The 14,053-nt window shown below is 36.6% G+C and overlaps 1 protein-coding gene across 1 annotated transcript in view; it reads right to left on the reverse strand.

Moving 5' to 3' along the window:
* Positions 1-14,053, reverse strand: part of DCDC1 (doublecortin domain containing 1) — a 496,388-nt gene that overhangs the window by 232,740 nt on the left and 249,595 nt on the right. The window contains exons 13-14 of the mRNA XM_073216357.1: positions 5,964-6,065; positions 2,662-2,825 (exon numbers count right to left, since the gene is read on the reverse strand). Coding sequence (XP_073072458.1) covers positions 2,662-2,825; positions 5,964-6,065 — 266 coding nt within the window. The remainder of the gene's footprint in view (positions 1-2,661; positions 2,826-5,963; positions 6,066-14,053) is intronic.

Genomic DNA, 14,053 nt, shown 5'->3' on the forward strand with positions numbered 1-14,053 from the left:
ACTATTTTGTGTGTATGAGTTTACTAAATGCTATACTGATCTGATTTTTTTGTATTGCATACTGTTAGGTACATTGTTTTAAGTTAATTTAACTTAATTATTTGAGAATTAAAATCAAATGGGAAACAGATCTTAAATAAAAAGAAGGGCCACTGTGTCAACTACGAGCCATTTTTTTTCCAAATCCATGACCAAGACTTGTTATTTAACTTTATAATTGTAGGACCCAAACAAGTCAACCTGTGAAGTACTGTCAAAAACACTTAGCTGAATCTAATCGTGAGAAAACACTCAGACAAATCCAGAACGTGGGTTGTACTACAAGAAAAGCACCTGGACTCCTCAAAAGAAAAATCAGTGTCATGAAAAACAAAGCAAAAGGTGAGGGAATATTCTAGATTAAAGAGAACTAAAGAAAACAAATGCAACACATGAAACTAATTTGGATACTGAATTACAAAAAGCTCTAAAACACATTTTGGGTAGTTTGTATATAGATTGTATATTAGACAACATTACATTATTGTTGACTGCGATAGATATTATAATGTAATAGAATAGAAGAACATTTTATTCTTCAGTTATGTACCTGAAGCATATGAGTATAACTTTAATGATTAACTGGAATTAATTTCAAAAAAGATTAAGAGAGAGAAGGGAGGTATAAGAGGCAAAACAAATGTGGAAAACTCTTTAAAATGGTGAACCTAGGTGCATGATATATGTTTCCATTGTACTGATTTTTCAAGTTTTCTGTATGTAGACTGCATATTTTTCAAAATAGAAATTGGGAGAAAAGTAATTAAAGGACTCAAAATAGAAGCTGATATTGGCAAAATTATCTTTTGCAAATAACTAATCTGACCCCCCGTATTAACATATATTAAACATGTTAGAATTACTCCCTGAAAATGAGTATCATTTATTCAGTACATATTGGCCATTTTCTCAATATATTTTAAACTAGAAAGAAATTATTTTTAGATGCAAATTTTAGAATTCCAATAGTAGCACAGTGCTATAACAGCTACTTAGTGCTTTATATTGGATTCAAAACCAGAAAAAAAGTACATCATCCTATTAAAATAACAATGACATATAAATATACACATTTATGAATTCCTCTAGCTACAACCCTCAGTTGACTGTTGATTTTAGAATATTCCAGATATTTAGCATTTTACTAGTTATTCCACACATATGATTCTATTAACCAAGAACAAGTGTTTGAGCTTATTAAAATACTATATTGTAGCAAACATGATTTAAAACACCAAAATTAATCAGGCATTGCTTTCACTTTAACAGTGATATTTAAGAATTATTAAACACATTTTTTAAAGCCTTTTCTTGTAATTGGAAGAATTTGCTAAATTATTCAAGAATTCTTGCCACTTTAAAATTCATTGCTATTTTTTTCATTGTAAAAACAAATCTCCTGAGGTAATTAAATTATATTTTGAAATCTGCCTATGAAGAAAACATCATTCCTTACAAATATTTTTAATTCTATTAATTACACAGCCTAAGAAATTATTGAGCATTTTAATGGTATGGTACTGGAACAGATGAAATAGAATTTTGTAATATGCTACCCATAACTAATCCTACCAATTCCTTCCAAAACCTTCATGGATTTCTCAGTAGATTTGTTTCAGTATTTGAAATTCTGACTATTAGAATAAACAGCAAATCCAATCAGCTCCTCATTCTTTCTGTGCTGTTTCATTACAATTAATATATGATCAATTATACTCTGTAAGCAAAGTTATTTTCCTTTATTTCCCCTATCCTGTCCTACAGATAAATACAGAGCTAAAAAAATTTTTTTAAATAGGCAGAAAAGTGTGTTTAAGTTCCCTGACAAGCAGTTTCAGAGTTCATCTGGATGTGTCCTGTCAAAATATGCATAAATTTCCAAGATACTCCACACCACAGCCCAGCTCATCAGTGCCTATAGACTCCAATGTTTTTCTTTTCTCAGAAACACACATAATTTTATGCAGGGATTTACCAATCTACAAAAATTTACACAATGCTCAGCAATAACCAGTAATTACTGTGGGATAATGTAAAGCACTTTTGAGGAATATAACTTTGATAGGATAGGGCTCACAGCTTTACCAATTTATGTTTAGCTGTCCTGTCATTGGTGCTTAAGAGGTTAAGACTTTATTTCTGAAAACAGAGAGAGATAGTGAGGAAGCATGTTGTCCACAGCTTCATAAATCTTGCTTAAGATCCTTTTCAATTACCATCCATTTCTCCTTTAAAAAGGGACAAAAAAATAGAGGAGTGGAAGCAGGTCAGGGCAGTGTGCGACAAACGACAGTGTGATGGGCTTGAGCCCCCCGTGGCGATTCCATCTGCTATCATTAAGGTGACTACTCAGACATGAACAAATCCCACTTGCTGTGCTGACAGGCAGACTTCAAGAACTATGACAAGGCATTAAGACAGAAAGTCAGAGAGAGGGAGAGAGAGAGAGAGACAGGTCATATCCCACAAACAATACTGCCTCACAAAAAATGCCCCTGAAATTTTATGGAAATTACAATTTTTAAAATTTCATAAAGGCTGCTAGTTGGCTTCACAACTCTCTTTTTAAATTAGCTTGCTCCTAGAAAGATTGAGGACAGAGAATAAATATCTTGTTCCTACCTGTATGCTTTACCATAAGAGACCCAAATTTTTTGCTCATTCTTCAGCAAAAGTGGATTCTTAATTTCTTGACCACGCTCATCAAAAAGCCGCATTGACGAAAAATTGAGGCCTCGTGGGTTGATGGAAGATCCTTGAATCCTTTGATGAATATTGAGAAGTAACTGTATGGTGGGGGAAAATGATGAAGAAGAAGAAATAGCGTAAAATGTGAACATCTGGAACAAACTGTCTCTACTCTGTAACACATGAAGTCCAAACAAATGATAATTGAATTCATAGAGAATGTTAAAAGAAGTGTGAAATGACAGCAATGTCTGGCTCAGTGTAAAGTAACAAAATGAACATGGGCTTTTAACCAGCAGGGGGTGCCACAGGCTTGTGATTGAGCTCTGACCCTTTGGCACAGGGACTGAAAGCAGATGCGACAGTCTTACAGAAAAAGCATTTAGCTTCTACACACCGTAAAGGTCCTCTTTGATAAGGGCTATGCTTTTCTTGTCTGAGCTACACATTTTGTTAGGGTTCTTCCAGTGTCCTAGATTTACAGATGTCCGAAATTTACAATTGGCGATTTCCCCATCCCTAACTAACTTCAGATAATCAATGGTAGAACAATTCATCACTTCTAGAACTGCAAAAATAAACATGACTTTCAGTCTGTGTTGGTGCACGAAGAACTCTTCCTGGATGTTTTTTAACAGCCCTGCAAGAAGCTTGTGAGCTGCTTCAATAATGGAGGTTTTTCAAGTTGTGAATAAGATATAATTGAAGTGTGAAGTATGAAACGCTGTCATTTAATATTTTAAGAATAGCTACGTCAGTGTTGGCTTCTATCTTACATTTAGGGTGTCTAACTTATCAAGATATTTCTAACTCAAGGCATATTTCAAATGAAAGTAAATCCAAATGAACTGGATTGCATAAGGAATTTTAAAAGACATTTTTCATTATCATCTGTCACCTTGTTTGAGAGTTTAGGTCTCTTCTCTTTCTTGCTCTGTGCCCCACACTATCCATCATTCGGTCTCTCCCCCAGCTTTCTGTCAGGCTTCCTTTTCTTTCTCTTGTCAGTTCTTATGTCTCTCCATTCCTTGTTACTCTGTAATCTCAGCATGGATGTGAATAAAGTTGTGGCCTTTTCTTGACTAGCTGTTCAAGATGCCTTTTTTGCTCCTTGCATTAATTCCCACTGAAGGTATATCAAAGTGCTAACTGCTGAGGCTCAGAGGAAAGAGGAGAAAGTTTAATCCTGTCATATATCTCAGGTTTCCTCACTTATTGATTCAAAACTCTTTACAGAGTAAACTATTTCCTTAGACTAGTAACTGTATTAATAGAATACCTAAGAATTAGGTTTTGTCATAGAGATAAATAATAGCATCTCCAACTTCATCAACTCTACATTGTTTTCATCAACTCTGTACTGACCAGGCTTTTAGCATTAAGCATCAGAAAGGCTGAAAACAACGTCTTTTTCAATTCATTATAGTTAATACTTCTCATCTGGCATAGCCAAGCCCTTTGAATTAAAAATAATGATTACTATTCTCTTTAGGAGTATAATAGGCAAAAGCATTAGAATAGAAAAAAAATCCATATTATTTCTTTTTTTCCATTGAAACCATAACATATTTTGAAATATATAGGTTGTATTTACAAAGCCCTACATTTATTTCTATGTGGTCTCAGCCCTTGAGCTTATTTTTTGTTGCTTTACTATTATTTCAGGAAACATAATGCTGGTTTTTTAAATCACAGTGATTTTGCTTTACAGGCATCACCTTTTTGGTAAAGGTGAAAGATGTAAAATATTTAAGGCCCAGTCCAGAAGAGAAAAGTGTACACAAATAAGAGTGTGTGACAGAGAAAGGGTGTGAATACCTGACCACTTAACCAAATTCACTTTCACAGGAGTTGTATTTTAATCCCCTTTCTTCAATGTGGTGACAGACTGCATTTTACATGTTCAAAGATGAGCATTTGACAGCCTACAGGAGGTAAGGGACTCAATGCCTTTCATCTCTAGGTCATGGTTGGGCTGGGCTATTATGGCCAAAAATTGTGATAATCTTCACCCATTTATCTTTAAAGCTATCATCACCAGCCCTTTATAGGATAAGAATTTGTTCAGGGACCTGAGAAGAGTGTGAAATATCTTAGGCTAGTGATTGAGACGAGTGTGCACCAAGAAAACAGTCATCCTTGAGTGTCACAAGGGCTCTCTCAAGCAAAGAGTTTTATGATGTCCCTAATTCAAGTTTTCCCTCAGATTTACCTGCATATAGAAGCAAAACACAGAACAATGTCAGTGTTCCATAAGCCAACACAAAACTTTCTGCAGAACAGTATCTTCCTGCATAAGAAAGTATAAATGTCATCTTCAATTTTCATATGAACCACAGAGTAAAATATTCTCATGTGAGATAGAGGAAAGACAGAATTCTAAGAAGGCTTCTGTATCATGATGATTCGAATAGTCAGGGATGTGATGGTAAAAAGAAACCAGCCAAGGCTCTTTATACTTTTCTCTCTAATCAAAATAGCATCTCCCATCTCTTTTGGCTCCAGTTAATGATCAGTTGAGAGTCTCCTAATTCTATGCATCTTTCACAAATGACTGTAAAGGCCAGGTAATGGATATCACCAGGAAGAGGTAAGTTTGAGGGTCCTGAACTGAAGAAGAAAAAAAGGAGCAAGTTTCTGAACAAAGGCCATGCAACAGAGCTCAAAACACTGGTGTGTGCTCTGGTGCATAACCCCAATTTGTAAACAACAGAGTATTCAGTGCCCTTTTATACAAGACAAAGACCCAAAATAAAGACCCTGAACATGTCAGTTCTGCTAGAGAAACATCCCATTTGTCTAGAAAATAGGCAAGGTAAGAGTATCAAACAGAAGCTAACTAGACTGGCTCACAATGAGCATGGAAGACCAAGCCTGCATGTTAGTGGCTCAGGGTCTAAGGCTTGGAAATACCCTAGACCCAGAACATATCCGCCAGTGAATATCATGTCACTTCTTACAAAGTGTAACCAAGAGGGCCATCTCAGAGACCAGCGTAGACAGATTTCCAAATATAAGCATAATGAAGGTTGATGCTGTTAAGTAAGAGGCTGAGAGTTAATGCTATACTAAAGCTGAAAGCCTAAGGAATTCAGAAATCAAGCTTGAAATCATCCATCTTTACAGATCATCAAGACTGATCTTCTCTAAACAACTTTAAAGATGCAGTTACCTAAATTAACTACAAGTAACTTGGGAGACACTTACAGTCATAAATAAATGGTCAGTAAACTCACTCTTTCCATCCTGTTGCCACTTTGAGGTGGGCTATTAGACTCCAGGTCTTTTTTGCTGATACAAACAGAGATCTCTCCGGTGTTTTTACCGTTTTCAAATATCTAAAAAGGAAGTGCATTCAAAATTAAAAATAAATACATGGATACATGTGCATACTATATTCATACATGCACATATAAATGTACACAGTACTGGCTTTGCATAGTATGTTGATGACTGAAAGTGGTGCACCTAAGAACTGTGCAAAGCCAGGACTGCCTGTATTAACACGTGCAAATAACTGGCAGTGAAAATCAACAGCACTAGACTAGTATAAAGAAAGTCCCTTGTTTCTCCTTTCAGATTTGGTGTCTTTAACCTGAATGGCATTCCCTATAATCTTAAAATAGAAGGAAATGTGAACATTAAAAGAGGAATCACTGACTACACTGGATGCTTACGTGGGGCAAGCTTCAGAGAAAGGTCAGCTAGCAACCAATTAACTAGCTCATTTCTTGACAAACATAAAGCCACAAATTACGTGAGGGATGTTCGATTTATATTTAAGACATATCAGTGTTCAGTTTATTTTTGACTCATTGAAAGGAAATTCAACCTGACAGATTAATTGCATAACAGTATGATGAAAGCCATCCATTTAAAGTGCATATATGCAACAAGTTATTGAGAACAGAGATAAAATTCATGACATTACATTATGTAACATTTGCTGGAAAAAATGCTAGCAGACATTCTGGATGAAAGTATCCAAACAAACCAGTCCTGAAGGAGAGATCCACTAGAATGACCATCACCCTCAGACCACACTGAGGACCCACGTGGAGTGTGCCATTCACCAGGCAAGAAAGGAAGCAGCCAAGAGGGGCCTAATAAGTAATTTAAGTTCTTGCTTGTTTGATTTTCTTCTCAAAAGTTCTATTCTTCCTTTGCTAATACACCTATCACATCAGAGTAGCCATTTTATTTGTTTCTCGTGCTATTTCCAGAAAAGACAATTTGGTAGAATATTTGTAAAGAAAGAAAACTGATTTACTTTTGAAAGTTTGAGAATTGTTTTATTAGTCCTAACCTGGTTTGGAAGCTAATGTGCTTCAATAGCACTTCTTCAGGCTTAGCAAAAAAAAAAACAAAAAAAGATTAAAAAAAAAGAAAGAGTAATAATCAAGAATTTTGTGTTTTTCTCTACTAGGCTTTTCATTGCATTGATGGTCCAGGGGAGACGGTACAGCCTTCAAACTTGGTACATTGATATTCCACACCCTGCAGTATCTTCTCACAGAGATTTTTTTCAACCTCTTTTCTGAGTGAAGATACAATTCTGAACAAGCATCTCTCTACTTTTGTAAGGTACTTTGTAAATCCAACTGTCATTGCCTACATACCTATGGAAAGTAATGTGAGGGAGAATCTTACTGTCCCAAAAATCCCTTCAGAGCCTTCATCTAGAGTAAAACACTTAAACAACGCAGACATTAGCAGTGATGATCACAATTCCAGATCACATTCTGGCAACATGAATTCTGCAAAGTTGGTGTTGACAGAACCTTAGTGTGGGGAACTTATTGAGGTTCCTGTGTCAAGGCTTGCTAGACACGGAATCAGGGAGCAGCAAATTATATTCTAGAAAATAACAGTGCGAGTGCTAACTGCCAAACTGAGAAACCAAACAGGACTTGGTCAACACCTAAGACCTTCATTAGCGCACTGCTGTCTTCACTACTGTTAATAAGCCTTCTTCCCTTCTATGACCAGAAGCATCTTCAACCCTACCCTCTCCTTTCCCTCAAAGGCTCTGGCCTCCAAAAACCCTATAAAGGCGTAAAAGATAAGTTATTTTTGTTTAAGTAAAAGTTTATGTATTTAAGTGAAAGAAGGCTGCCCTCCAGTAATCATTTGTATAATGTGTTTTCTTCTGTATTTCTACAAAAGTACAAATTCCCCAAGCTGAAATGCTATGAGTTTCACCTCTTCTTAAGGCCTAGCTCTGGTTTTTAAGGTCTATATTACCATGCCAATTATTTAAAAATCCAAGTAATACATTTTTTTCCTTCCTTTGTATTAAAAGTATTTTTATTTCTATTGTCTAATGTCTAAACAAAGATAGCTCTCTAAAGAGGGTGGATGATGATAATTGACTAGACACAGGAAAATAAAAAATAGTCTACCTTTATTTTCCTGCTGCCTGATCCTTGACTTAAGGAAAACCAACTGCTATACTGGCTTCCCTGTGGCTCTTGGCAAGGCCTCACTTCCCTACAGCTCTGAGATTAAATTCTCCTACTTGGATGATGCAAACAGCTAGCTGAGGCTAGTCTTGAGTCCCAAGGAGTAAGGTCAAAGAATCTAAGGAAAAAAAATGAGCCAGATCTTCCTGAAAAACATGGTTGCTAATGAGTACTGAAGAAAATACTTAAGAATAGGAATTTACTTCTAAGCCCTCAGTTATACAAAATACAGTTTTGAGGAGGAAAGTTTTCCATGAAATACAGTCTTTTTACTTTGTTCATGTCAGTATTGACTTTCTTGAGCAGGATTATATTAAATTAACACCCGTGTTTCATTGTAATATTGTTAATTGATTCATTCATTCAACAAATATTTATTGGGTATCTACCATGTACCAAGCACTGCTCAGGGGCTTAAGATACACCAGTGAACTCAGATTCCTGCTCTTGAGAAACAGGACAAAAAGTGAATCACACTGCATAATCAAGGTACTCCTGGGTCTTGTGAGGCCACAAAATATTTCCACTAATTATTTGACACACATTTTTTGGCTAAATTGTCTTTGGCTATCTCCTCATGTGGTAATTTTGTAACATTTTCTATAAGGGGCATAGAAAGATAATCGGTCTTCCCTCTATTATGGTTAATCAATTTTTTTTATTATTTGATGAGAAAAATCACAGCTTCTGAGAAAAATCTGGAAATCTGTAAAATGTGGGAGAATGTTCTACAGATTAGTAGGCTTTGTTAATCGCACACTGTATTCCTCCACCGCCACCCATATACTTTTGGTGTCAGGCACTTTGATCCTCAGTTAGAAAGCAATATACTGCATGGCCAGCAGGTAGTAGCTGTCTTCCAGAAGCTCCTGCCATACCAGGATGGCTAACACTAGCTGAATTGTACAGGGAAGTGACTTAGTACATTCCACTGTGTCCAAACTAAATATATCCCCAACTCAATTTCCCCTTAACCAGAACTCAAAAGTGCCTATAGCCACTTCAATACCACTTGGTATAAGGGAAAGCTTGACAGAGAGGAAGTCAGAGTGGAAACAGACAATGGTCTCAACCAATTTTAGTTAAAATATATTATGTTTATAAATTTTACAGAAATATGTGGCTGTGTGCACACCTTGCTAGAGGCCTCTCCCAGAGTTCTGAAAGGGGCCTATCCACCTATCCAGGGAAGGGGCTCTGAAGCTTAAGTTTTATTAACATCATGGTAAGTGCACCTCTGAGGGGTTTAGAAGGTGGTAAGTGCTATGTAAAGAATAAAAAATGCCGCAGGGAAGGGTATATAGGGTCTGGGATCAGGGAGAGGGATGGGCATGAGGGTCACCACGTAGCAGGTGATTAGCATAGGCCTTCAAGACAGGAAAGATTTGTGTAAAGGCTTGGAGGTGAGAGAGTTAGCCAAGCAGATAGCTGAGAAAAGAGCATCACAGGCAGAAGGAGCTGCTAGAGCAAAGAAACTAAGGCAGGAATGTGCCCCATGTTCTAGGAACCACAGGAGACCAGTGTGCTGGAGTAGAGTGAGAAAGAGGAGGAGTTAAGTAACAGGAAACCAGATGGTTAAGGAGTTGGCAGCAAAATGGGGAATCTGTGGAGGGTTAGGAACAGTGCAGTAACAGGATCTAACTTAAAAAGGACTATTGTGCCTACTGGGTGGAGAGTAGACTGTAAAGCCAGGTAATCTGAAGGGTGGATGATGATGGCTTAAACCAGAGAATTACCAATAGACATGCTGAGAAATAGTGTTTCTGTTGTTAATTCCAGACCAATTTTACTTGCTTCTTTGTTTATTAGCAGGTTGGGAAATAAAATTCATAGCTAGGCTAATATTTCTGAAACCTGATGTCTGCATCTATGGGTATAAATAAATCAAACTAAATATAACTGTTCATAGAAAAGGCACATAGTGGATCTGTGGCATCTTGCTGCACTGAAGGATAGTGACTGCATTGGGGTATGGGGGGGACTTGATAATATGGGTAAATGTAGTAACCACATTGTTTTGTCATGTGAAACCTTCATAAGAGTGTATATCAATCATACCTTAATAAAAATTTTTTTAAAATAAGATAAAACAAACAAGCTATATATATATAACTGTTCATATGCAGTATTTGTTAAGGCATAAAAGGTCAACAAGGTATTACAAGAATTTTATTTACTGTGGAGATTTTATAGAGACAGTGACCAAAACTTAAACTACATGGGGAAAGATGACCTAAATGAAGAGTTTTGAGCTAACGTGGTTCTTTGACAAGTTTGCCTGACATTGTTTATGACATCTATTTAAGGACTTGTATAAGGCCTAGCTCAGTGCCATTATTCAGGCTTTAATGTTATGAGTCTGGTTAAGAGCTAGTTGGGGGAGAAAAAAGGTTTCTAAACTCTCCATAACTGCTGGGCAGACCTCCCAGGAAGCTCTTTTGTGTGTGAGTGGAAGGCCAAACACCTAAGCTTCCAAATGTCTCAGGATGCTGTCAAGAGGCAATAATAGGAAAATGACAGTGCAGTGTGTTGCCAGAAGTTGGGAGGCCACACAGTAACAGGATTTACTAGTAAAGGTCTGGTGAAGAAAAGGAATATAACATAGCCACTTAAAAGTATTTGGCACATTTCAAGTGAATATAATTAAATATGTTGAAATGAGATTAAATTACACCTTGCCTTGGATTGGGGCACCCAGGAAACAGACCCTACGACCAAGATTTATTTGCAGGAAGTTTACTGGGGTGGGATACTGCAGAGGGAATTAGGTAAGCAGGAGTGGACAGGGAGGTGAACTCTGATGCAGTTGCAACAGAGGCCTCTAGTGGGAGCTCTGGAGCTGGGATGGTTCTTCAGAGTTGTCCAGAATTGAGGCAAGGAATCCAAACCTTTGCCCCATGCACCAACCAAATGTTGGATGCAGGTTGCCCCCAGAGTGAGGTCTGTTTTGGGAGAAACAGCTCTTTTACACCAATAACAATATGTCACGAATTCAAGACAAGTTCCTTTTTTGTTCTCTTCATTGAACTTACTGGTTGGTCAAATTCATCAAAAATAGTACTCTTGCTCGAAAAGCTAAGGATATAGCTGTGGCAGCTGGTGGAGGAGTGCCTCAGATCTAAGAGGGGATCCCAGCAGTGTGGCATGGCACCCCCCCCCCCACATAGATCCAGAGTGCAGAGGGCACAGCCACACACATCAAATCACTCAATACTCAAAGCAACCAATTTTATAGGTGAGTTTCAGGAAGGTTAAATGACTTGCCTGAGGCAAATCTACTCATAAGGGGTAAGGAGACCTTTAGAAATCAAGTTCTATGGTGTTTTTAATTACAAAAATCATATCAAATAAGATACTCACACCTAGTATTAGAGACTCCAATAATATGCAGACTAATATGAAAATGTTAAAGGCATAGAACAGTACTTCAAAGAAGTCTTTTTTAACCTAAATCAAAGAACATGACAATTAAAATGAGATATTTATCCTATGTGAGAAGCATGAAAAAAAATATTTATCCAATCAGAATTTATAGTCATCTTTAGAGAAAATCAACCCTAACTGAATTAACATTATATGTACATTAAATCAAATCAATGTAGTTACTTTTTCATTTTTATAGACTTACAAAGTATTTTTAGAATATACATATTTTCTATATTTTATCAAATATATATTATAAATCAAACAGTACACATGTCTAATTTTAATATTCAGATAGTGATAATCACTAAGCCAACATTTAAAATAATGGGATTCAGGCAATGAAAATTTTAATAAATTAGTATGTTTATACTACAAATAAGAAAAACTGTTTTAATGCCTAACAGAGATGTCTTCAAATAGTAATTAACAGGAAAGGAGCCAGTATATTTTGTCCCAGAAAGTGAAAATGCACTAGTAAAAGGAAATTATATAATTGTTTAATTGCATCAATCTAAATGGTACCTAACCAGAAATACAGTAAGATTTTTCAAAGCCCATAAAAAGGACACTAAAGAAAACAATTTTTTAAAAAAAGACATTGAAAATTTCCTCTTTAAGTTGCAGCCTAGTCCACCATTTAGAAGATATAAACTGGGTGATTGTCTATGGGGTAGGATTTCAGGTGAGGGCTAAAACACTCTGACCTCAAATGATCTCTCACTAACCTGGCAATCCTTGAAATTCCAGTTAGAGATTTATTCCTTTGTCATAATTAAAATACTGCAGAGAAAATGATACTTAGCCTTATTGGTTATTGATCCTTTAATGCTGAGATTTGCAATCTCCACTCTCAAATCCCTCAGAGGGCCTGGGCTAGAGCTGGGGGTAGAGGTTATGCGAGAGTGGGGTTCTGTGGCCTAAGTGGGGGAGGGCAAGCCTGATGAGTAAGTCTGTGCAGGCAGCCACCATCCTGGCTTCAAACAGGGTAGATACTGCTTTCATTTACTTTATATAGTAGATTCCAAGAGAGTTACTTTTTGAAAACTGTCTTAGCTTGAAAGAAAGTGTGGAATGCCTTTTTCCCAAGAGCTACTTTTGATAAAAAGGGTGCTAATGAGAACCTAAGTACCTGACAGCCTGAATTTGAATTGGGAGCTTAGGGTGTGGGAGTGGAGGATGGGCCAAGAGAGGCCGAGAGGCCTGCAAAATGGCTTCACAGTTACCCTGGGAGTAGGTTGGATTCCTTTCCTGTAAGCATGTAAAGTCACATTTCAGTGCTTTGTTATAGTATCTTTTTAAAAGAGCTTATCCCCTAACCAATTTATCTGTATCTATTGCCAGAGTAAAATTTTCAAAAGAAGATGAATGGTCCTACAAAAATATTCTCTTTATATCTAATTACTATTTTAAATTCAGTATATGAAAATGTTCAAAATTATCTATTTGCTTGCCTGTCATGTCCTAAGCTAAGTAATTTCAATAACTGTTTATAAATGAGGATTTTCAAGAAGAAATGGAAAAAGGATATCACTCTCTCTAAATTAATTTAGTGCCTAACATTATATTTAATTGGGATTAAACTATGAGGTGTGTGAGTCCTGTCAGTAGCTGAGTATAATATGATGTATTGTATACCAGAGTTTGGTAAGTAAATGTTTTGGGAAGTTCCCAAAAAGGATCACCGTATTTCTTTTCATAGAAAACAAGGGCTTTTTTGATGATGAAAACATAGTCACATCCCTCAAATTCTATTTTACTAGGGGAATGAACATTATAAGATTAAACATGAACCAAATGATGAGACTTCCCCATATTCTCAATCTCAAGGACCATATATTTATATATGGAGAGAGTATATGTTTTTAATGATATTCAGTTTCTTTTTTAAATATCGCAAACATGCCTGTTACATAATTTTCCCCCTAAAATGGATGAATACTCTAGGCAACTAAAACCTACACAAAAGCTTACTATTTATGTCAATACATTTTTATTTAAGAAAGAATCCATTTGTTATCACAAAACATTATCAAAACTGTAGGTAGAATCTTAAGTAGGTGTAAATGCATCACTTCATTTGCACTTACTAGAAAATCTGGATTCATTTCTATGTTCAAATGATGAATTGAAGCTTGATAATATTCATGGTGAGCTGGGATAACATAGATGTCAGTGGGTAATCCGGGGGACGGGACCATATGTGGGAAAAGAATCTCGGCGACTCAAGCATCTCAAACACTCTGTGCAAAAGCTAATTGAGAGGTAAAAACAAATTAACTGCTATGGAGAAGGACAATCTCCCTGAGAGAGAGAGTGCACGCCTGCCGCAGTAAGGTTCAGTGGTTGCATTTAGGCCGGTAACTGCTGGGACAGTAATCCAGCTCTGGCCCGTGGACTTTCCCCGCTGACTGCCCACCTGGCAATTCTCCGGGCACCTT

Source organism: Manis javanica, chromosome 11 (assembly GCF_040802235.1).
Source record: "Manis javanica isolate MJ-LG chromosome 11, MJ_LKY, whole genome shotgun sequence".
Taxonomy (NCBI): domain Eukaryota; kingdom Metazoa; phylum Chordata; class Mammalia; order Pholidota; family Manidae; genus Manis; species Manis javanica.